Source organism: Danaus plexippus (genome assembly GCF_018135715.1).
Source record: "Danaus plexippus chromosome 16 unlocalized genomic scaffold, MEX_DaPlex mxdp_31, whole genome shotgun sequence".
In the NCBI taxonomy this organism is placed as follows: domain Eukaryota; kingdom Metazoa; phylum Arthropoda; class Insecta; order Lepidoptera; family Nymphalidae; genus Danaus; species Danaus plexippus.
In genome coordinates this window covers 2369520-2393364 of record NW_026869852.1, presented here as the reverse complement: position 1 = coordinate 2393364, position 23845 = coordinate 2369520, and the positions used below count along the sequence as shown (strand labels likewise).

The following is a 23845-nucleotide window of genomic DNA, read 5'->3' as shown; positions in this document are numbered from 1 at the left end:
TCGACGAATTCGAAATAAATAATTTGTCTTCATTTCTTTCTCGCTGGATATACATTTAAAATGTTTATATACAATAAAAAAATATCATCTACTGGAAATAAACGTAAAAGCTCTGAAATTGTTAAAAACGAAGCAAATTACAACATTGCGAGTTACATGTTATGTATGTATGTTGATACAATTTAAACTAACTAATTTATGTTATTTGGAATGATATAAATTCAATATCTGACGCAAAAATATTTGGCGAGAACCTACATCAATTTTGTCTGAGAATTCGTGTATTTATGTATAGCTAGGTGAGCAAATAGCAATATTTTGTCGACAGCGATCTCCGAAAAGCCCATTCACGCCAGGTATCGCTTCCAGCGTAGTTTTTATGTGTATGTTTTGTATTATTTCTGTGAAATTGGATGCAACGCATCTGGTGCAGGTTGAAGCGGGCCTGCCTGCTTTTATTGCAATGTTATGACTGCAATTCGAACGGCCAACGCGCTACCTTTTTTACTTATTTTATTTATTAACGCGACATGTTCTTTTGCGGTGAATTGAATTTCATAGTCGGTCTGTGTGTTCACTCGTAAGTGAATTAAAAGTTCATACGGGGTTTATTTTGTAATTAAATTTGTTGAACAACTACCTTCATTTATCTCACATGGGTTTTAAAATTAATTATGCTATGGCAACGTAGAAATTTCAACGCTCTTAAGATAAGATCTAGTCATTGTGCCTTAAAGTTCCATGAACTTGGTGAAATACATTTACAATTATATTAGTGTTTGCGGATAAAAGTTAAAATCACTAATTCAAATACAAAGGTCGTTCCTCTCATTGTCGGTGTTATCATGATTTTTTGTGGTAACTGTACAATTTTATTTATGTAGCAAAAAATGTGTAAAAGCCACGGCTAGTTTCCTCGTTATTAAATTTTTTGGCTATATCTCGTAAGACCGTTGCCAGATAATTTTAATAAACAACTATAAAAGCAAGTTGTGTGCCTAATATTATTTTGCAGATTTATCTAATCTTGACTCGTTCAATATACATACTAAACACGGCTTCAAAACAAAAATAAAAAATGTTTTATATTTTGTGTGTTATGGAATAATTAATTTCGTATATTATATTAAAAGTCGTATTTTATATAAAGACAAGTCGTGCTCGTTGAGAAATACTTTATAAAGTTACTGTGAAAAATGAAATCGCTCCGCCGTCGTCAAAAAGCCTTCCGCCCAATCATTTTAGGCGGTCTCTGAAATATTACTGCCTTTAAACATTGAAATAGATACTCTGTTGTCGGGAAAATGGAAAATGGGGTATTTGAAAATAGGAAGATTGAAAATGGTTTGAAATATGCCGGTATTACTTGGGTACTAATGGTTTGTCTGCTGAGTGAATCTTAAATAGAAATATTCAACATTTTCAGTTCACATCCGCCTTACATCGGAACTATATTCAGGGCACTGCTTTATGTTACGTTTTGTTCATTAACGTATTCACGTTATGTAACTTTATATGTTTTCATAATTTCAATATGGAAATATTCATAAACAATTTTTCCATTGCGTTCCAATTTTGAGGTCGTTGAATTTGGCCGAACGCGTCGTCGTTGTCATGTCCTATTATTTATTAGTGCTACGTCCCGCAACTATGAGTTGCAATTGTTTTAACATGTGATTTATGGAATCCGATTAGTTTTAATCTTTCGCGTATAAACAAATATAAGCATAAAAGCTCAAATAGGAAAAGGTTTCCAAAGAGAACAGTTACATTAAATAGGTAGCTTCTGAGCTATTACCTTCCGTTTACCGCAAAACTATGATTGTGCCAAAGTAATTTATCAAAACAACAATAAGTTTCGTAAGTTCATGTTATATAATTCTCATAGAGCGAACGTAATTGACAAGAAACCATTACAAGTAAAATCCGACTTGATTCGAACTCACCGCAAGAATAATAGGCTCTGACTCCGTTCTGTTCGGAGCAGCATTCGAATTAAATCCGAGTAATGTATCATTCACCTTATCATTCGTTACTTGCAAATAAATTGCTTTGGAGGCATCCGTAGCCGGCGCATGGTTTGACTAAATCTCCATAGTCAAATTATTCACTTTCGCAATCCAAGCAAAGCCCCTACCAACACTGCTCCGGCCCGCTCGTGTAATATTAAATTATAGTGGGCCAAGTAAAGCATTTCGAAATGGAAAATTGTATCCAGCTGCATTTTGTCTTATAGCATTTGTAGTGATAATGCTTTCCAATGATTTAAAAGTAGGTACTAAGATGAAACGTGGAGCATTGTAACAATGTTATATAACGTATATCATTATAGATGCAAAAGATTTTTCAATACATTAGAAGCATTATTTAAGAATACATTCGAGAAGTGCATAAAATAAAATACAAACATTTTGGAGTATCGTGTGAGACTACACTTATTATATAAATATATCAGGGGCTTGGAACGTTTGCGGAGTATGGAGATAACGATGTTTATACGTACATACGTATCACAGTTAAAATAGAAGAGCGGCCACTGGCTGGGTATTATGAAATACAAGTGAGGATCACAGTGTCATTCCCTTCGCAGCGGGAAGAATTTATTATGACACGGTGTCCGTTAACAGACTGGACATACGAAATAAGGCTGTATGTAAATTGTAGCCTAAAGAATTCCCCGAGATTATTTAGACAGTCCTAAAAGATGTTTGAAATAAAGGTTATTAAAACGGAATAAGATGCCAGTCGACGTGAAGCTTATTACCATTCTGCCGTCCTCGAGCGTAACGTTCATTTTTATCTTAAACGAAATATACTTAAGTATTTTTATGAAAAACACACAAAAAGGCGAAAGTGTAAAACCACAATGGACTGAATCCTTACTTTTAATTTATTCTCTTGCTGGTTACTGACTAGACGTCATTTCGTTCTGCGTTAAAACAACACGTTTATGCTTTTATTTATTCTCTGGGTCTATAGGAAATATTCCTTTAAAACTGTTAGACTGTAGACTAATTTCCAGCGCTTCTTATATAAGTTGATCCGTAAATTTGTTTGGCTTTCTTTAACAGTTAGTTATTTGTTTAAAGTTTCGGAAGCCTCCGGGTTGGCAGAGATAAGCGCTCGGAGTTGTCTCGTTAGCTTTGAATTTAAGTGAATTACGGACGATACTTAACATGAAATGAAACTTTTTAAGGTATGATACTTCGTTATGATCTCCGTCTGGGGGAATCAAAGTTTCCAGTTCAAACTTTGAAATATAATACGAAATTGCGGCGTGGCAATAAAGGCTGTCTGTTGTTTATGTTCGCCATCAAATGAAGATAGCACCAACAGCTTTACATCCCCGGCTTTAGTTAGTGTCATTGCTTTCTTACTTACAAGTATAAGCGACATTTCAAAACATCGCCCGGTTTTAACATTCATGAATATCATTAAAACTCCCCCCGTTTTGAATATTTTGAACATCTCCAAATAAAGTTTTGGCTGCTTTTGGACATGTTTATAGATTTTTAGACGACTATTTTTGATATAACTATCGAGTTTATTTAAAGTGACTCCCACATGGTTTCATGAAAAGAGCAACTCCGTCCAAAGGCAATAAGCATCTGTAAGTGAAACTTCCCAAACGGGTTTGCTCTTAAAACAGACCAACTCAATTGTAACCGACATGCAAAGCGTCGCATTTAAAAAGAAGGAAAGAAAAGAATAGCTGTAAGTAAACAAGAAAGTTTGCTTGGTACGGGCGTTCTTCAAGTCGAATAAAACAAGTTTCCTATATACATTATTAAGTTGTGCCTGAAGCGGGCACAGTATTAAATGTATCGGAGTTTTTAAAGTCGGGCTGTCGATACGAGCAAGTTGGTGGACCGCGAAACAAGCCCGACTTGAAACACTTGGCAAGGGACGTCTATTTGAAAAATAAAACGTAGGCAACAGTTTGTTGTGTACACTCAAATATGCTTGTGCAACTGAAAATAATTATGACGAATATTGAAAGAACGTTTTTTGTAACGTACGAGTTATGCTATCGAAATAATTGGAACCGACGAAAAAAATTGTAGAAGTAAATTTTAACAAACAAATTGTACAAAGAATACAATAACCGAAATGAAAATAGTTATATTTCAAAAACGAACAATGCGTAGGACCAAAAAGGGGTATATTTATATCATCGTCAGTAAAATTTGAAGGGTCATTAGTCTCAAACAACCTAACATTATAGGGGAGCCGGTTTAAAATTTAAACTTACACAGAAAAGCGGAGCATATTTCAATGGGTTCAAACAGTCATGGGTCCTTTAAATAAATTGGCAGTTCAACTCGATATTTGCAAAATTCCCTAAACCCTTTGGGACAATTTTGACAAATAGTTGTTGGACTAATAAATTTTCATTGAAATCCTGATAACTTTCCGTCCGCCGAACTCGGAATTGGGACATTTGCGAGAGTTAGCTTTAACTTAATTATGACTTGAATTAGTCTTGACTTAAGTATGATTATGACTTCTTAAGATGTTTCCTCGAGTTGCTTTTACTGTTACCGTTTTCCTCTCGCCGAGGTAATAAGATTTTATTAAATTTCCTTTTCTGAATTTCCATAAATATAGATACATAAATGTAACTTATGGATTACAAATAACGTCCGTCGTCCTTTGGTTATAATAAAAAAAGGAAACAAATTTATTAAAAAGATTAATGTCTAACGCAAACTTTATAAATGAATTTAACGTGAATGTGCCTTAATGGGAAATTTATTGGATCGTAAAACTCAACAATTTCCATATTTGCTAATAATAAAATTAACATTTTATATGATTCTTTCGTGTTTCTATTCATATAACGTTTTCATTCATTTATAACGAACAATATGGAAGCAAAATATTGTATGTTGAATTTATATTTTAAATATTGTGTTAAAATAACTTCTGTTATACATAAGGCAACCGGTTCAATACTTTCTTAGAAATTATTACGAGCTTAATTAACACGGACAATGCAAAAGTAATAATATTGCAATGAATAAATGAATAAAAATATTTTTTAGCTATAAAAGTTCGAGTTCATTAATGGTACGATCGTTTTAATATAAATATTTTATTAAGTCTGTATCATTTCAATTCAATGCTCATGACAGCTTAAGATTATAATGTTTGCTGACAAAGTAAATACAAACAGCTCCTTAATCAGAAACACGAAACCTCGGATAACACGATATACAGAATCTCATTAGAGCGGAGATCGCAAAGAACCTCCAAATATTTTCCCGCACGTTGTAATTTAGTTACTATTCAGGTAGTTAGTAAGTTTATTACCGCGTTCAGTCTACTTTCCAATTTTATCATTTACGAATCGTTGAATTACTTATCTTATAAGGTGAGTTATATCTGTAATTAGATTGAAATTGTAATAGACATCCTAAAATTTTTAATAGTTTATGTTTTAACTTTAAACAAATCAGCATGAATCTTTGCATGTTGTGTATTTTTTATGCAGAACTTAAATCATTTCATTTCATTTAGCTGGTCGTATTTTAATTGGATTTTTTTTATATAAAACTCCGACTATCCTTACTTCCAAAGAGCGTATTTACACAGACGGTAGGATCAACAAAGTCTTATTGCTTTGTGGTAGAAAATTTTAACTCTATTCCATACTTTGCTCTATGATAATAAAGCCATTTATAACGCATGTAAAACTCACAAGGATGTTGCAATGAAAGCAAAAAGTTCCTGCAAACTGTTATTCTGATTCATCTGAAAGAGTCTTGGAGTGCATCTAAGGACTGCACATACTTGCTACTGACAAAGACCAGTTATTATTCACTTAATGTAGAATGAAAAGGATTTTTTTAATTTGAATTTTATCGGCAACACTCGTCATAAATGTTTCAGTATGAATTGGTCAAAAAAAACAAACTGTATACCAATAAAGTATTATATTTTATATAAAAGAATATCCATATCGTATTCATCAATATTTTAAAACAATATTCTTGGAATAACTTCTATTCTCCAGAGTGGGAATTGCAGAAACTTGTCCTTACATTACAGGCGTCTACAATATAATGACAATGCAAATTGCAATGTACCGCACCTCGCCGTCAGAAGTCCCCTTTATGTCGAAAGCAGAGAAAAGTTTGAAACTAAGTGTTAAAACTGCTACATTATCTATGTTCACTTTTGTATAAGTTTTCTTTAGGATTCGTAAATTATTACTTTTATGCCTTTATGAGTTCCTCTTATCAGCAATAGAATACAACAAGCGAACTTGTTATAAAAAATTGCTACTACTCTGAACCTTACAAATTAATACTATATATGTATATAAATTTGTAAGTACGTTCTGAATTATCGAAACAGAATAATTTATGAGCTGAAATAAAACATTTTACAAATGACGCGAGGTGGACGCCCCAAAAGAGCAGACAGTCTATATTATCTTATGCTCATAAAATTGAAAAGAAGCCCAGATATCTGTATTTCAAAATCGATAGCTTTTCGATACAATTTTTCAGTTGTTTGGTTTCGTTTCTACATCGAACTTTTCATTCATGAACATCGAACACTTTTCAGAAATAAATCAGCTGTTTGCTTTCAAATTCATGTTACTAGTTTTATCCGACCAAACTAAATGTGTGGGATTTTTGAGATAAAACATGCATAATTATATCAAACTATTCAGTATGAAAGATCAATGAAAAACTCTTGCGCGTAATATTAGTGAGATTTGTTTATTAGGCAATCTTTCTTAACTTTGGTCTACTTTAAGGTCATCATTTGTGCAAGCCGAGTCGCAGAGGTTTGATCTACGCAATACGATACGGGATTCAATAAACACTGTGTGGTGGGGCATAAAAAACTTCCTATCGGCAGTCCGCACACATCGCCTTCGCTACGTGATGTGTGTACAGAGTAGATTACGCACAGATGCGTTATGCGAACGATTGTAATTTTCATGCCTGCACTTGATTTGTCTCTCAGAGTGTAAACAAAATTCCATTTAAATTCATAATGCTACATTCGTTCGTTTCTGATTTAAGCTGTGTTTGATTTTAATTCCATCTAAAGCAGTATGATAATTGAAACATTTGCTGGAATATAGTTAATTTTACTTTACAGCCAATGATGTAGTTACATATAATGTTGGATTAATGTTAATTACAATTAACATAATGTGTACATAGTTTATATCTAAAACCCATCGTCCGGTGGCTGTTCTACAAAACGTGTCATGTACTATGACAACCTTCAAGTACAAAACGACCGCTTGACTTGCATATATTATAATGCAGGAAATCACGAGCCAGTCCAGTATTCAATATATCTTCTAAAATCATAACTTAAGTGATGTTTTGCATCCGTCAGAACAGCGAGCCCGCTTTTGGGATGTTATATCGCATCTCCATCCTTAGCAATAGTGTTCTGTAAAATATTTAAATATTTTATACTGCATACATATCATGATATATATTTATATAAAGATATACATAAATTACATCATTAATAAAGCGCTTAAGTAAAGACCAAAGAAGTTTCAATCTTCGAGTTTACATAAATAATGGTAATACAAACGAAGGTCGATGTTCAAACAGTACTTGTTTCTATTAAATAAGCCCGAGATCCCTATTTCATTACAATTACTTAAGGTTTGTAGAGGTCAAATGAGAACCGATGTTTCTAAATTACACTTTATTGGTTTTCATTTTAAATTTACTTCAGTTAACAAGATCCAACAGCACATATTAGACTTTCCAAGTTCAGTTTGTACAAAATTTCCTATGGCAGTTGTTTTAATTAACTCCTTTGCTTGAATATGCTCGAATGAGACCGTTCGAACAGCTTCAATTCATTCCGCTTTTATACTTTTTTCTTCGTCTATTCTTTTGGAGTGTTAAAAATTTTATAATGAAATTTTGGTCCTGAATTCAAATATACGTTTTAAGTTTTATTGGACGTCTTCGTGCATATTATATCCGTACGTCCACTTATTAGTTGATGTTATAACGGCGTAACTCCTTATTTTATATATTTATATTATTAGAAAGGCGTTAAGGGTCCAGTTACACATACAGTTTTACCTCGAACAAAGTGGTTAATGATCGATAATTGTTGTGTCGGGCATTCGATTCCTGTTTTGAACTGTTTCTAACTTGACCTAATGAAAACTGGATTATGCATATTGCGTCGAGCTTGTTCATTGTGTTATAGAATACAGAAATAAATTGTTATAATTATATACAAATGTTGAAACAACTTTATAACTGCAATCATACATAATTCAAGAACGATCATAATTTTTATTGATAAAAAATATAATAATTTTATAACAAATAAATGTTACGTGTGACCCAGAAATTGTAATAAGCAATGAAGGGTAATCGTCCAACAAAAAATAAATGAGATTTGCTTTAAGACCTTCATTTCACCTTCTAAAATATAACATTTCAAACAAGTTATTATTTGCGTCTCGGAGTAAACCGAAATCCAACAATGATTTTTAACGTGATTAAATAGTACAGCCAGCAAAAAACTTTTCAACTGCGATTTAAATAATTAACGCCAACAGATATAGTAATAAATTTTAAACAAAATGACCATTCATTTTATATTTCTGGCTCGAATCTCGAAAAAATGTACCATAAAAATATTGGTATACTTTTTTTTGGCAGCACATTAAAATCAAGCCCAATTTCATAGATATGTTTGTTCCGTTCGTTGTAAGCCTGAGGCGTGTGTTTGACCTTGCGATCTGTAACGAGTGTAACCACGAAACTGGTATACTGTTCCTATGGTTATATTTAGCTTAATGGTCATTATAATAACAAGACATTTGGAAGCTGTGCTTACAAAAAATCATATTACAATCACGAAGTAAACAGGGATTTAATGGAAGTCATATTTCTTGCTCTACATTTTTTTTTCTGTTTTGACAATCATATTTCGGTATTATTATAGAATAAGTTTAGAGCTCGGTGAACATACTTTTAAGAGTCAAACTAAAGCGTTCTTCTAGGCCCTTTTTGGGGTCATCGATATACAAAACATTTAACGGTAAAGCATGTATTGTAACAACTTTTCTAACTGCAAACACGATGTCTAATACCATTATGCAGCTCTATTCGAGTTAATGAACTGACAGGCTTATTACGGGTCAGTTGGTAAGCCTAGAGGCGATAAACACGAACGGTTTCAAATTCAATACCCAGTATATGACGTCTTGTTGACGTATTGGCTAAATGTTGTACTACTCGATTTATATGACATCCTGATGTTGATCTATTGCGTTCATTATACAAAATTATTATAAAGCCCCGAAATTTTGATTATAATATTCTAGGTATTAAGTTCTTTGAGTTGAACCAAATTCGATCAAAAACCGAAAATTACTTTTATTACGAATGTCTTTACTTCCACAGGTCAAAAATAAATTACTGCTAACCACAATAGGTTTGAACATTGTTACAATAAATCCAACATTTCCGTTCCACATTAGCAACAGTCCCTACCTCACCAGCCGACACGTGTCAACAGTCATGAGCATTTTCTAAAGATACGTCAATTCGACCCCTTTTCGCCATAATCGTCTATTCATGCGAGGATGCCTTGAATTACAACTAGCACTATATGCGTGTAGATTATATGGCAGACATTTCTACATACTAAATAATATATTCCTTTGTGATTATAAACTTAGGCTTTAAATTATTATTTTTTATTTTGTAAGAACTTTCCACTTGAATCTGTGCTTAATAAAGTGTAACAATAAGTTTTTCACGAACATGTGCGAAAGCAATTCGTTTTCTTAAGAAATAAAACAAAGCTGTAGTAGTGTACTAGACAAATGTATGTGAGTGTGAGCCATTTGTGTTTACCAATTTGGTATATCCATATAAAGAGGCGGATTATTATTGTTTCATTGTACGCACAGAAACAAATTTGTGCTATACATCAATTTTATGTATGCCATTTAATGCTTTATTACATTGTGTTACAGAGGATAATATCATCGCATTTTTCTTATTCGGCCATAACTCGCTAGAATGTCTGTCGGTGTTACTAACACGATAATGTATGATCAATAATTTATTACAAGTAATTCGATTGGGCCTTTGCAGTGTCCTTTTAGATTCAAATTAAAAACATTGATGAGTATCGTAAAACAGCAAAAAAACTGTTTGGTAGTCAGTTTTAGTTTAGTAGCTTTTATTGTTACCAAATTTGTTGAACGAGTTGTTTGGAAATAAATAATTCATGAGAATGTTTCCAAGCTCAGTTTCAAGACTAATCAATGCAAAAACTTAGTGATCGTTTAAGCATTTTTAAATATAGCCGCTTCGTTAGATATACATACATACGTCATGTTGCAATATTAATGTTATTATCTAAGATGTGGGTCGTAACTCGTTATAGACTACTGTAAAATATCAAATTAGAATTATAAAAGTCTTACATAATGTATAACAAACATTACCCCTACGTGCCGGGATAAAGGCTAGGAATTCAATCGGCATTCGGTATTGAAAATAAACCGCCGTTGAATTTCAATGTACCTCCTGAACAGATCAAGATTTATTACTAAAATCATGTAAAAACTCCTTTGAACGTACGTGATGCTACACATCACAATAATATAAGCCTTGGCCTATATGTTTCGCTCTGTGATCTCAAAGGTGAACTCTATAATAATACTAATAAACTAGTATGAAATCTCAGTTCAGTATAATTACTTCTTTATTCACTAGCAATTATAACTACAATATATTGATAGATAAATTAGAGCTTGAACTATCTTAATAAATGTTTGTAACTTAGTTTGGGCTACATGAAATATGACAATATCTTCGATATACCAGCAACGTTATAATGCACATTAACTTGAATACTCGTGTATTACACGTGTTATCAACAACCCGTAACAAAAACTAGGTGATAAGAATACGACTTACAAATTAACAAATACATTTATAAATTTAAATTCACTTAAAAATACAATAGTGCATACATATAGTGTATTATGTGTATGACTACAAAGGCAATTAAGAATAATGATGATGAAAATATTAGGAAATAATACACGAAACGCCTCAAGTCAGCAACAGAAAATGATTGGGACTATTGAAAGTAATATAACCCTGAATTTGAAGCATGATGGATGGACGCAACGCCTACCTCACACACTATAGATTTTAAATCAAACAGTAATTGCATCACTATTCTGTATTCAGATTAATTTGTTTTTATCTCCATTGTATTCATACATGGAATAATGTCGCAAGTTATTATTGAGTATCGAAATATTGTATTGAACTTTTAAGAACAGATCGTTAATGTGAGCGTATTTAATATTATCGGTGAGCGTTGTTTGTGTTAAAAGTAATGTATCTTGCGTTAAAGCTGCTGAATCGTCGGCCACTTATGGCCTATTCATGATCCATAATCAATTTATATTCACTTCCTGGTACGGCGATATATCAGTATTTTCTTACGTACTCACTTAACATACACAGCGTCGGCAGCGATTCTAAAATGCGATTGAACGTTTCAGCTATTGAGAGTGCTATTCTATTTAAATTTCTTAAATATCTTTAGGTTTTCACTTGTACGAAATCAATTTGAAACATTTAAAATTTAACTCTGATTTGCGACTGTATCATTTATTCTGTGATATTTTTCTCATATTTTATGAAAAATAAATATAAATCATTAATAATTTCATGAAAGTATAAATTCTACTCAATAAAGCGCAAGATGTCGTCAGAAAAATTCCATTCTTTATTCTCAAACGAACCCGATCAAATTGCTTCAGTAATAAGGGTCTGCTTTAATAAAATGATCGGTGAAGCGTAAATTTGATATAATATTTTGAAGGTTCTATTTATTGGTAGTACCAAAAATTATAATTATATCTTAGTTGTAGTTTAAATGTAAGCACAAATAATGTTTAGTTTTTATTACTTAATCGTGATCTACTTTTAGCCACGCCTTGTTTTGTAATATCTCTGATTTACTTATTAACTATCAGGAACTATTAGTTCTGAGTAATAAATGAAATGAAATCGTTGGAAACGAAATGCTGGAAACCGATGATGGAAGGGGAAGATCATTTGTAAATTGTGAATTGATTTTCTTGTCAAGGGCTCCATAAAATTTTTATATTGACTATTGTAACTCATTATCAGCGGAGCACAAAGGCCTCATCTGTGAGGCCCCATAACAATGAGGCCCCACCTAATCTTTATTCCCAAATCCTTTGTTCAGTGCTAAAGGACTCGGAATTGTCAACATCTTCATTAATATTTTCTCGTATCTTGTATATTACGCTAAAACTCTTAAGGGCTTAAAACCCTAAGTAAAGTGTCAGATTTGTATGGTTGTTCTATCTAAATTAAATATAAATGGATGCTTCTCTTACGTTTATATTTTTTAAATACATCGAAGAAAACACTCATGCGAGAAATTCATAAATTACATCTGGTATTTAATTTCGGCTCCTTTTTCAATGTTAAATAAGCCATACCGAAATTCATAAAGAGGCCAGTCGATCGACAAATGTTTTAGTATTTTATACATTGATACGTAATATTTTTTTATTATAAGCCTCTAATAAATAGAATTCGGGGCCGGTTGCAAATATTTTTGCTCTTCTAATTTAGTATTAAAAACAAGTTCTCAAGCAGTTCAAAGAAATCGCTTCCTAAAAGGAAGTTGTTGTAAATCATCTTTAAATACCTCTTCGTCGCGACCTCCATTCGATTTGCGAAAACTCCGGAATCGAGTATGTGCTTAAAACACGGAAACACAACACACTTACTTACCCATATGTTTATAGGACTAAGTATCGTAACTGCACTTTAATTGGAGTTTATCAAGTTACAAGACTTGCCATCATCTATACTACTCGTGTACATTAGAAAATTAACTGGTTTTTACGGCCAAAACAAATAACACAGCTAAAACAAATGAAATAAACCATTGTCCTGGAATAAGAAGCAAATAACCTTATAAATTTTATGACCATTTTGAACTTGACACCACTGTGCTCTCATATTCACAAATTAATTACAATTCACATATTGCATATATTTTAACTGTCTTCATGAAAATTAAAATATTCTGAAGATGCGACTTCAATAGTCGGTACAATTAAAACAAAAAAATAAACATAAAATATGAAATGAAAGGTTAAAATGTTGTAAAGGAAAAAAAGCATATGGATTAGAAGGTAAAACCTTCTGTAACAAATAGGTCCATTCAAAAGATATATGTCGTGTTCAGGAAGCGAAGTGGATGCCCTTGTGTTGCCAGCATAGTCAAACGACGAGTGTACATTGACGTTGCTCTAAATAGAAGGTTGCTAAGCCGTATATAGGAGGTCTGAGCACGCTTAAGCTAATTGCTTTGGTTCCGTAATATTTTTTTTCAGGCATGGCAAATTAATTTGTTTTTTTTTTAAACCCCCTCGTAGGCATAATGAAATTGTTATAAAAATAGCGGCCATACAAGAAAAGCTGAATTTAAATAAATAAATCGCAAATATATATATTTTACAATTTATAAACGGTAAAAAGTTTGAAGAAGATAAAATTAAATTATTTCTGCAAATCCAGTGTCAGTCTCTCCCTGAATACATAATAAGACATTTAACAAAGTAAACTCAGCAATGAGACTCAAACAAAACGAAAAAGGTTTTGAAGCATGAAAAATGAAATTTTATAATATCACCGCCTCTTACAAAGTACTGAAGCTTAAAATTGAGTAATTTACTAAATTACCTTATTTTGAAAACAAATTCTAAGGGAAAACAATTAAAATACTAGAATCAGTCGGTAATTTCTTAATTTTATACACAACATATAAAAGTTTTAACTATTAAATGTGTTCTGATCCGATGTTTGGGATCAATGTTATTTATAGTAAAAATTTCTTTTGGTTAAGATTTATGAAGCGGCTAGAAGTTTGAACATATTTAATTCGTTGTGGAAAAAATTCTTACCTCAGCTCTGTTCACCTTGAAAGCCGAAGTGGGCGTTCTAAACTTGATTTAGTCGCCATCTGACAAACCCTTTTTTATCCTGAATATAAATAAGACGAGCAAAAAATATAAATTCGAGTGAGATTTTTTCCCCTCACTGTTACCAGTGGGACCGAAGCTGAGTTTAGCGAAAGTAAGATTTGAATAATAAAAGACATATTCGCTTATAGTATCTTGTTTTTATATTTTACTTTGTAGAGGTGGTAATACTTTACTTCATTGCAACCGCCTAATATTCGTAAGAAACTTTTCCCGCCAGATTCAAGGAGAGTTTGTAGTAAAGAGATAATGAAGCGTTCTTGTCATTTCTATTCATAATGACTTCCTCATCCATTCAAGACAGTTCGAAAATATTAAGATGTCTTAAAATTCATTATGATATCTAAGTAGTTTAAGGTGCATTAATATTATATACACTAAACTATATTACCAGCAGTCAATTAAGTATTCACTTAACGTTTCTATTATATTTTCCTTCGAAAACCAATTTGAATTGATCACATTACATCCTCTTTATAATAATAGTAATAATTCCTATGATAACAATATTATTAATAGTAAGGACGCAAACTAAATGGTGCAATGTCATGCATACTAATTCGAGAGCTAGCTCTTTGCAAGAGTTCAGGATATAGGAAAAGCCTAAAATAACAGTATAGTGGTCTCTAAAATATTGCTGACACGGTGCCCCTGTTCAAATGTAAATAATACATGAAATTTTTCTTCAATTTTGTTTTTTTTATTAACTAATATAATTTTTTTCTTTGTTCACAGACAAAAAAGAACAACCCAAATCACATCAAGAGACCGATGAATGCGTTTATGGTTTGGTCTCAAATCGAACGCAGAAAAATTTGCGAACAAACTCCAGATATGCATAATGCAGAAATTTCTAAGAACTTAGGGCGAGTTTGGAAAACGCTAAACGATGAGGAAAGGCAGCCTTTTATAGATGAAGCAGAAAGGCTCAGACAACTGCATATGCGCGAGTACCCTGATTATAAATATAGGCCTCGCAAGAAAACAGCAAAACCTGCACAAAGAAGTGGTGCAATAACCAAGCAGAAGCGTAAACAAAGAGCTGACAGTAACAACAACAGAGGTGTATCCAGACGGAGAACGCGGACGGTCCCAAGCATCTCCAGTGTTCCAATGGAAACGCCAGCTCCTCCACCACTGCCAGCATCCCCAGCGGGATCGCCGGATTCTCCTGAATCTGCGTGTTTCTACGACGATAACACGAAACGCGATCAATCAGACCTAACTGAACTTTATTCAATTACGGATTTATTTACGTTACCAGCAGACTGTGAAGTTGATCTAGACGCGTTGACGGAAATGGAGGACTTTGAGACGGCATCTTCTTCGTCAGGATCACACTTTGAGTTCTCATGCACGCCGGACGTGTCTGATATGCTCAGTGAGATTGGCGTAGCAGGGGATTGGGATGACCCTACTTTCTCATCGTACCTTACGTCGTCTTAAAGCGGTGCCCAGGTCGCCACGGCCGCTGGCCGATACCACTGATCTCATTTTCGAGCCGCCAAACGGGGGCCGACGACGCGGCGACCGCTCGCCGCCCCGCCTAGAGAGTGCCTACATCCAATTGACGTGTCGACATTTGGATTTAATGTACAAAGTTATTTAATAAGATTTGATGATGAAATTTGATTTCTGAGTTGTTCGGCCACATGGCTTTGTTCACTTTCAGTTCTTTCGATTTATTTTCTTTAATGGCAAATGCGAACTATTCGGGAATGGCTTTCGATGTCACAACATCGATTTTTACAACATAGGCTGTGAGTTGGTTCTCATTTAAAGGTTTTTCTTTCGTTTTACAACAATGTTATCAGGGTGGTTTCCAAACGGCACGTCTCAGACGCATCTCAGTAAATAATCCGTCTTACTCTCCGTCGCCTGATTAGTAAGTTACGGTCCGGTCTGGTCAGGTCGCCGCCTGTTAGCACCGCGTTGTCGCGTCCGTGTTCTATACGTGTACATTACTCGACTTGGCTTCTATAGTAAGTTCGAAAGTCCTAAGCTCTTAATTTTACTTTTTTAACAATTTTACTGTAAGACCAATTGTTTATTTACATTTAAACCTCTTAGATGGAATATATATCGAGTAATAGAAAAATAAGAATAGGTTAAACTCATGTTCACCTTGCGTTCTAATTACTGTACGTAAGATCACTATATACTTTGATGCACACGTAGATAATAGATATACTTTTATAATTTCACTTTTGGAAGCTAATCAGTATGTCATTTTGAATTTCGGAGTGCGGGACTCTGCAAGGATTTGGCCCTTACCGTGCTTACTTTCTCTTTGTTGGAACAAGCAGCGCGTGAACGGTAGACGGTAATGTGTACTTTATATATTCCTCGCACGCGTGACATTTGTTAAAATCATTTAATGGAATCATGGTAAGGGATTGTGTAGATGTTACGAGTGATTCGTCTCGCTATAGTGTATGTAAGGTTGTTTAAGGTAAGGTAATTTCCGTTCAATGGTAAGGTATGGAGAATCTATATCTCTTGAAATGACGGCACCTCAGGATGAATGCGAAGGGACACTTCTTCACTTTCTTCTTTGATTTTTTACTCTTCCCGCTTCATGGTTTCTAAAAACGTCTGTAGAAAGATACATATCAAAAATCGGAATGTATTAATTCGCTTGACGGTGATGATGAACAAACACTACTTCGGTTATAAATAAATATTTTGCTGTTTAAACTCTGTGATTTACGTTATGGATTTTCTAAATTATAAGAATCTAGTGGAGACTGATATCGCATAGATTAGTTTTAGCAGCGCTAGCTTGTCTTAACTTTTTTAATTTTTAGAACTGGGCATACGTTTTATAAGAAAAAAATATGGTCGTATTTTTGATAATTTGCTTACCTGTGGAGATCGGGTGACGATGTCGAAATTTTCTCGTAAAGTTAAAATATTTTAACGAATTTATGATTGGTAAACTAGTTTGATATTTAATAGTGTTCCCGATGTCCACAGCGAGGCGTGCGCTAAACACATTTTATATATCTTCGCGAAAACTGTCAATTCATTGAAAATGGCGTCAGTTAGTTAGTGGGGTAATGTTTCAAATATAAATATTACCGACCATATTAATATATTATAAATCTTCTAAAATATACAGTTTCAAATAACGAATACAATATTTGTAGATAATCTGTGTCCCTGAAATACATATATTTCACTTATACGGGATCCGTTGTGCTCCGATCGATATAAAAGAAAATGCTTTACTTATATTCTTATAAATATATTATGTATAAATAACTTTGTGTAACTTAGTGAGTGTCTACGAAATCCAATTATTTTTAAAAGAATGCATAAAATACATGTTATCTATACATGACTATTTGTAAATCTGTAAGTACCTACTACTGTCTTGGGTGTTGTAAGGCGATATTATATATCCATAGAAAAAAAAAAGAAAAATAAATTTGTGCCTAATTAATTACTTGGAATTTTTCATATGTATATTATAGTGTTGCTCAAGATATCTTTGTAAGCGCGTAGTGGTTACTTAGAAGCTGTTTGTTATAAACTGTGTTTTAATATTATACTAAGATTTTTGGACACCAGATATGCATTTTGTATTAATTTTGCTGCTTTGAAAGTTTTACGCAAATGCCTAAATTTTGTACTCTACAGAATATTTTCCATAGGGACTATTATTTTCCCTTAACGTACATTATGAGCTATAAGTAAATAACCAGACAATATTTTGCATTGGAAGCAGAACTGTCAAAGCCAGCACCAGATAATAATTACAAAAAAAAAAAAATCTTTTCAAACATGTTTGTATTAAAGTTAGTGCTTTTATATATTTTTTATTTGCCTCGTAGTTATTTTGTGCTTCAATCATCACGACATCAGTATATAGTTTCTCACGGTATAATATGAAAGGCTTTTAAATTAAATTTCTGCACGAATAAAAGCAATATCTGTAATGACACGAACGCTCAAATTAGAGATAGATCTTCTCCTGAAATAATAACTAAATGAACCGAACGTTTGTAAATTCTGGCCATACCTGTCAGTCTCTTCGTCTACTTCTTCTTCTGCTTAAACAAACAGAAGAATTTTCATTGGAGGAGAATATTTTTAATAAAACCGTAGAGTATTTGTAAAGCAACATCGAATTTATTGTTGTATTTAGCGCTTTTTATTCAATAATTGGAATTATCAGGGTTCGATGTTTCGTTTTGAAATTTAAGATTGTAAAGAATAACATTTTGTACAAACTGTAACTCTCGTTTCTCTTGATAAATCTGTTTCTTATTTTTTCTCATTTTTTGCTTTAATCTGTAGACTTTACACCTCTAATATATCGAGGTATTGTAAAATGTAAATAATTAATTAGTGGAACTGTCTATAATTATGTAAAAGTCAAAATAAAGCGATACTGTGAGAAAAATTAGAGGGTAAAATTAAGCGTCTCAAAGAAATAATAAATAAATATCATAGAAGACGTAGTTGTTGTAGGTTACATGTATAATTAAATGGATTATATAATACATTGTTGTGAACTTGTATCTCACTTCACCTACTTCTGCTATTCCCTCAATAAAGGATGTAGAATCAGGTGAATTGAGTATGTATTCTGTTCTGGGTTTCGATTTCCCATCTTTCAATACAATCTATTATCCGGCCAAATGAAATTTCAAATTTTACCTAAACACCAGTAAGAACCACGTTCGTATTAGATTTTAAGTATTATTGCGTAAACAATAAACCGTTTTTGGAATTTGGGAAATCGAAACAACAAATCTTTGCTGAGTCGTAGCCTACAAATCGCTTGTCATACAAGTAGATTTTTTCTTAAACTTTGTAGAATATTAATTATATATGTTTAACATTATGATAAGTCTTTATTGCGATTCGAAAAAAAAAAATGTTAGTGATTCATTCACAGAACTGAAAACGTTGAAAATATACTCGTTATGTTGTTTGAAAAAAGATCGTAAATATATCTCTGTATAATATGTACTGTTGTTGATTTATTTATTAAGCGTCTTCTATTGTAAGATTTTTTTTATATATCATTCTCTTTGATCTTTGAGACACAACGAATCATTTTCATTTCCCTCTGTCCTTCAATAGCTCATAATGCTTAAAATAATTAGTATTAACTGATGTGTAATTGGTGTCTATAAGATGGTAAACTTAAACAATTAACAAATGTATTATGTAAAATACAACCAGTAGTGAATGTATATTGATCGGTTGTTGACGTAGCTGTGTCATTTATGGTTATTGATATAGATTATAATAAAAACTTCGCACAATCTGAGTCAAGGAACTAACATAGGTATAATAGGCATTAGTCGTATGATATATAGTAACACATACAGTTACAAAAAATAAGTGTGATAGTTTGTTTTATATAACGTTCCATCGTATTTTTTTTTTAATATTTTGTGTCTAAGTTGTCCTTCTTATTTTTTCCTGTAAAGTGCCGATCTCTTAACAGCCCCTTAAGTTTATATACGCAGACCATGTTCGGTTTATAAAATACTTCATGATATTATCTGAATGTTTCTATTTTGAATAAGTTCTTGATACTCGATCAAATATATAAGGAACAAAAAAAAAATTAAAATGGTCCATTAAATTCTATCAAGTAATGTTAAGGTAATATTATTATATTAGTAGCAGCAAGTGTATACTTATTAACTGAGTAACATTCGTATAAATTTAACGTTACATGCCAAAACCAATTCAAACTATTGAAGCTAAAAAAATGGCTTTAAATGTAAAAATGGGACTGTTTCATTGTCATTCGAGTCGTTTTCTTCTATACCATTGGACATTGTAAATACCTCGTTAATGAACTACTTAATGCCACGTATTTTTTTATAATTTCCTTTGTAAATCACACTATAACCGTGTGTTCCAAACCATTCTAGTCTAAGTGATTTTGGGCAGTTTAAGACTATATTTCATTCACGTCACGTCAGAGCTGAGTGTGTTGTTTCAAGGACAATCGTGGCATTTTCATTATTGATACCTGATTTTTTTTTAATATTTTTTTTTTCAATTGATACCAAAAACTAATGAAGCTGTTAGACGCCGTTACCGATGGATCTCTCTTTAGCACTAAACAGTTACGGTTTTTTGGCTAACCAAATACTGACGATGCTTCTTTGTTACCAACCTTGTAATTGGTTCTAAAATGTTGTACATAGTAGATGATCTTAAGTAAAACCTACAACGCACGGTTCGCTAAAATGTTAAAAATATTCCCCTGTATTGGGTTTATTTTATAAAAATCTATTATCTGCAATAGTTTTTAGGTTTTATTTTGTATTGATAAGTTATTTTGCGAGGAATCTTTTAAATTCTCCTCGGACGTTGTATAAATTATTGACGTATCTAGTAAGGTGTCTGCTGTAACTACATATATTGTACGTAGTTTTTTAAACTAAGTATCAAATAACATTACTGTAGTTACGGATTTAAGGCGAACGTGTACATTTTGTATCGTACTTTGTTTCAATAATGAATATATATTATTATATGGTATAAAATAAATCATCCAGTTTTTAAAAAATATTTAGCTTTTTATTCACCTTACCCTGTTCCTGATATCCTGTGTTAAAAAATATAGTAATTTTAATTGAGACACCTAAAAAAATCAAATTATTCATATAAATTTTAATATTTTATGTTTTAAAATTATTTTGAAGCTATTTTCATTTATAATTTTGAAGTTACATACATCGTAATAAATTATATGGTACTTACAAAGAAGTATATCTTAAATTAAAAAACCATTCTCTGAAATAGAATACTTAATTGCAACGGACAATCAAGGCTACATGTATAGTTAATGGTTGTTAAAATAGTTATTAAGCCTTATTGAGAAGGGTGGACAAAATTTGATGGTGTCATCAGGAATAAGGAATGAAAAGTCTAATATAAGGAAGGAACATATAAAATTAAGGCAATAAATTTGAATAATAGTCGAGCTGGGACGCCCGGGGCTCTCTCGAATCTTATTTGCGAGTTTGCTTAATTAAAGCCTCTTTAAAAGGTCACAGGAGGTATAATGGCTTGGTTTTAGAATTTACCGGCACTAAATAGGAAATAGTTGGAGGTCAAATTACGGAGGCATTAAACCAAAATGTAGTGGCGGTTAACATGCAAGGGTACAATGACTGTATAACCGATATGAATTTTTTTTTGCCAAATTAATTACAACTAAAAAATTTTAAGTCTTTTAATACCTGTCTATAAAAAAAATTCACTTGCGACGTTACGTATTCAGTTCGATACTGTACTAACGATCGTATTGTTATAAGGAACCCAAATACAAAGGTTAATTTCAATCAACAAATAGCGTTGCCTCCACGTTTTCGTTCCCGTTTTCTTTGATCACGACCAATAACATCGCTTTCGGTAGCTGCATACTAATCAAGGATTTGCTATTCCATACCCGACGTGTCTGACTTTGACGTTGGATCTAAACGTACATACTTAATGGGATTATGTTGTGACAATCTAATCAATCTTATTTGGATGTTGAAAATGGACTTCTTGACAGTCCTATAAATTAGATTTGTAACTTTTTATGGGCTCGAGTTTGAGACTATCACGAGGAATCCGATTACCTTGAATGACGTTGATCGGAAGAAATACTTCGTTCTCGCAGAGATTTTGTGACATGCTCTTGAAATTTTAATAAAGGTAATTTAGAGCGTCATAAACTAGCTCGGAGTAAATTAAACGTCTGCAACCTGATAATTATAGTCACTGGTGGAAATAAAATTATGTCTGGTTATAATAAAGTGACAAGTCCCATAACTGAACCGAGGTATCGTTAAGAATATACGAATATAACAGTAATTGATTTTAGTTTTATATCCTTAATAAAATCTAAGAGGACAATTTTCAATAGCTAGAATAAAAGTTTTGTTAATACATAATTTAAAGTTTATGAGTATTAGTATGGACTGTATAATAAATACAGAGTATATATGTTTGCGTATGTAACTAAATGGATGGATGTTTTTCAATCACCACAAACGGCTGAGAGGAACTAGATGAAATTTGGAACACAGATAGATTATAGTCTGGAATAGTGAATACTTTTAATCCCGGAAAAATGCATGGTTCCCCAGTTATAAATTTGTCGATGGATAGCAGCATAGTATACTATCCGTCTGGCTGTGCAGCTAGTAAAATATACAAGTTTATTACACATTTGAATATTCTCTTTGATAAAACTTGTTCTTGTGCTATAATGAAATTGAATTAATACGATTAACAAATAATTGATAAGATTGATGATCTAAAAGATCAATATCACAATAAGTTGAATAATAAATTATACAAAATTTCCCAACAGAACTAATGAAAGTCCGTTATAGTGGTTGAGGTGAATTCGTTTAGGATTAAAACAACAGCTATGAGGGCCGAACGGAATGAAAAGCAAACAGTTGACTTCAAATATAGTTAGGTCTTTAGTGAGGCTACAGATTCTGATTGGGCCATACATTAAACATAATAATATAGAGGAATTTTATCTTATATGTATACAGACGATATTGTTTTTCTCAGTACATTCAAAAGAAAGGTTAAATCCATTCATGTGAAGATTAAAATCTTTTTATACCATTCAGTCATTTATTTGTGTGTATAGCTAATGATTAGTCTTTTTATCCAGAACTGATCACATTTCTCTGAGACTTTTAACAGCTACATAGCTTATACATCACAATAATACATAAACAATATTTTTTTTTAATATATTCTGACTAATATCAACATGAGTGTGCAAATTAATCCCAAGCGAACAGTTGAAAAATCTATTGTCCTTATTATAAATATATTCTAGAATATTTTATTTCGTAATTGATATGAAAGATTATATAGAAATACATTCCGGTAAATGCGACAAGTGACCGTGTTACAAAAGCACTTCACATTTGATAATCGTGTATAGCAGACAAACCGACGCTCTGATAAAGTGTTCGTCATAGCTATTTTTATCATTTCCTTCAATACTTCTATTATAATAATAATGAAGTCATTTCAATAAATCCTCGTTGGTTTGGTTATGTTATTGTAACCGCACTAACAATATTAAAATAATGGTTTATTATTTCTCTCTCCCCATAAATGAACAGAAGTACAGAACAGAAGTTAGTGCATATTTGTATATAATCCCCTAATTTGAAATGTACAGTGATTTTTTTTGCTTCATTGGAAATACACGGTCGGCGAAGCTGTGAGAAACGACTTGTTAACAATATACCGAATGTTAAAAGCCATGTAACATTACTTCTCTATGAATTTTAAAACACCATCAGTTGTTGCCATTAGTAACATTACATACATATTTTACTTTGTATCAGCTTAATTGCATTTTTCATATCATGATTTGTGATAAGGATGACCTTTGTACATGGCACAATTTTTAATTTACAATTACATTGCAATCATTGATCCATTAAAAGTTTTTGTTTGTTTGTCAGCTCTTTTGAACAAAGTCATTACTATTAAATTTTATTTCTTAATAGGACAAAGTTCGCTTACACCAAGACAAATAAAATATTGAAATAAAATTTAAAATATAACGACTAGTAAAACGAGAGTGAGTCAGTGATTAATCAAAGTGCTCGTTGCGATGTTGTAATAAGTTAAGATGGGTAAGACATTAACAATTAAAAAAAATATCTTCATGGAATATTCTGAGTGGAAAAATGTTTAAAAAGATAATTTCATGTTATTTGAAGGACTTTTGTATTTGTTTTTTAGTCGAGTAATAAATTAGATCTA

The 23845-nt window shown here is 32.2% G+C and overlaps 1 protein-coding gene across 1 annotated transcript in view; it reads left to right on the top strand.

The window, feature by feature from the left end:
* Positions 1-20617, top strand: part of LOC116771649 (transcription factor sem-2-like) — a 51117-nt gene extending 30500 nt beyond the window's left edge. The window contains exon 2 of the mRNA XM_032663540.2: positions 14807-20617. Coding sequence (XP_032519431.1) covers positions 14807-15517 — 711 coding nt within the window. The 3' untranslated portion in view covers positions 15518-20617. The remainder of the gene's footprint in view (positions 1-14806) is intronic.
* Positions 20618-23845: the final 3228 nt, after the last annotated feature.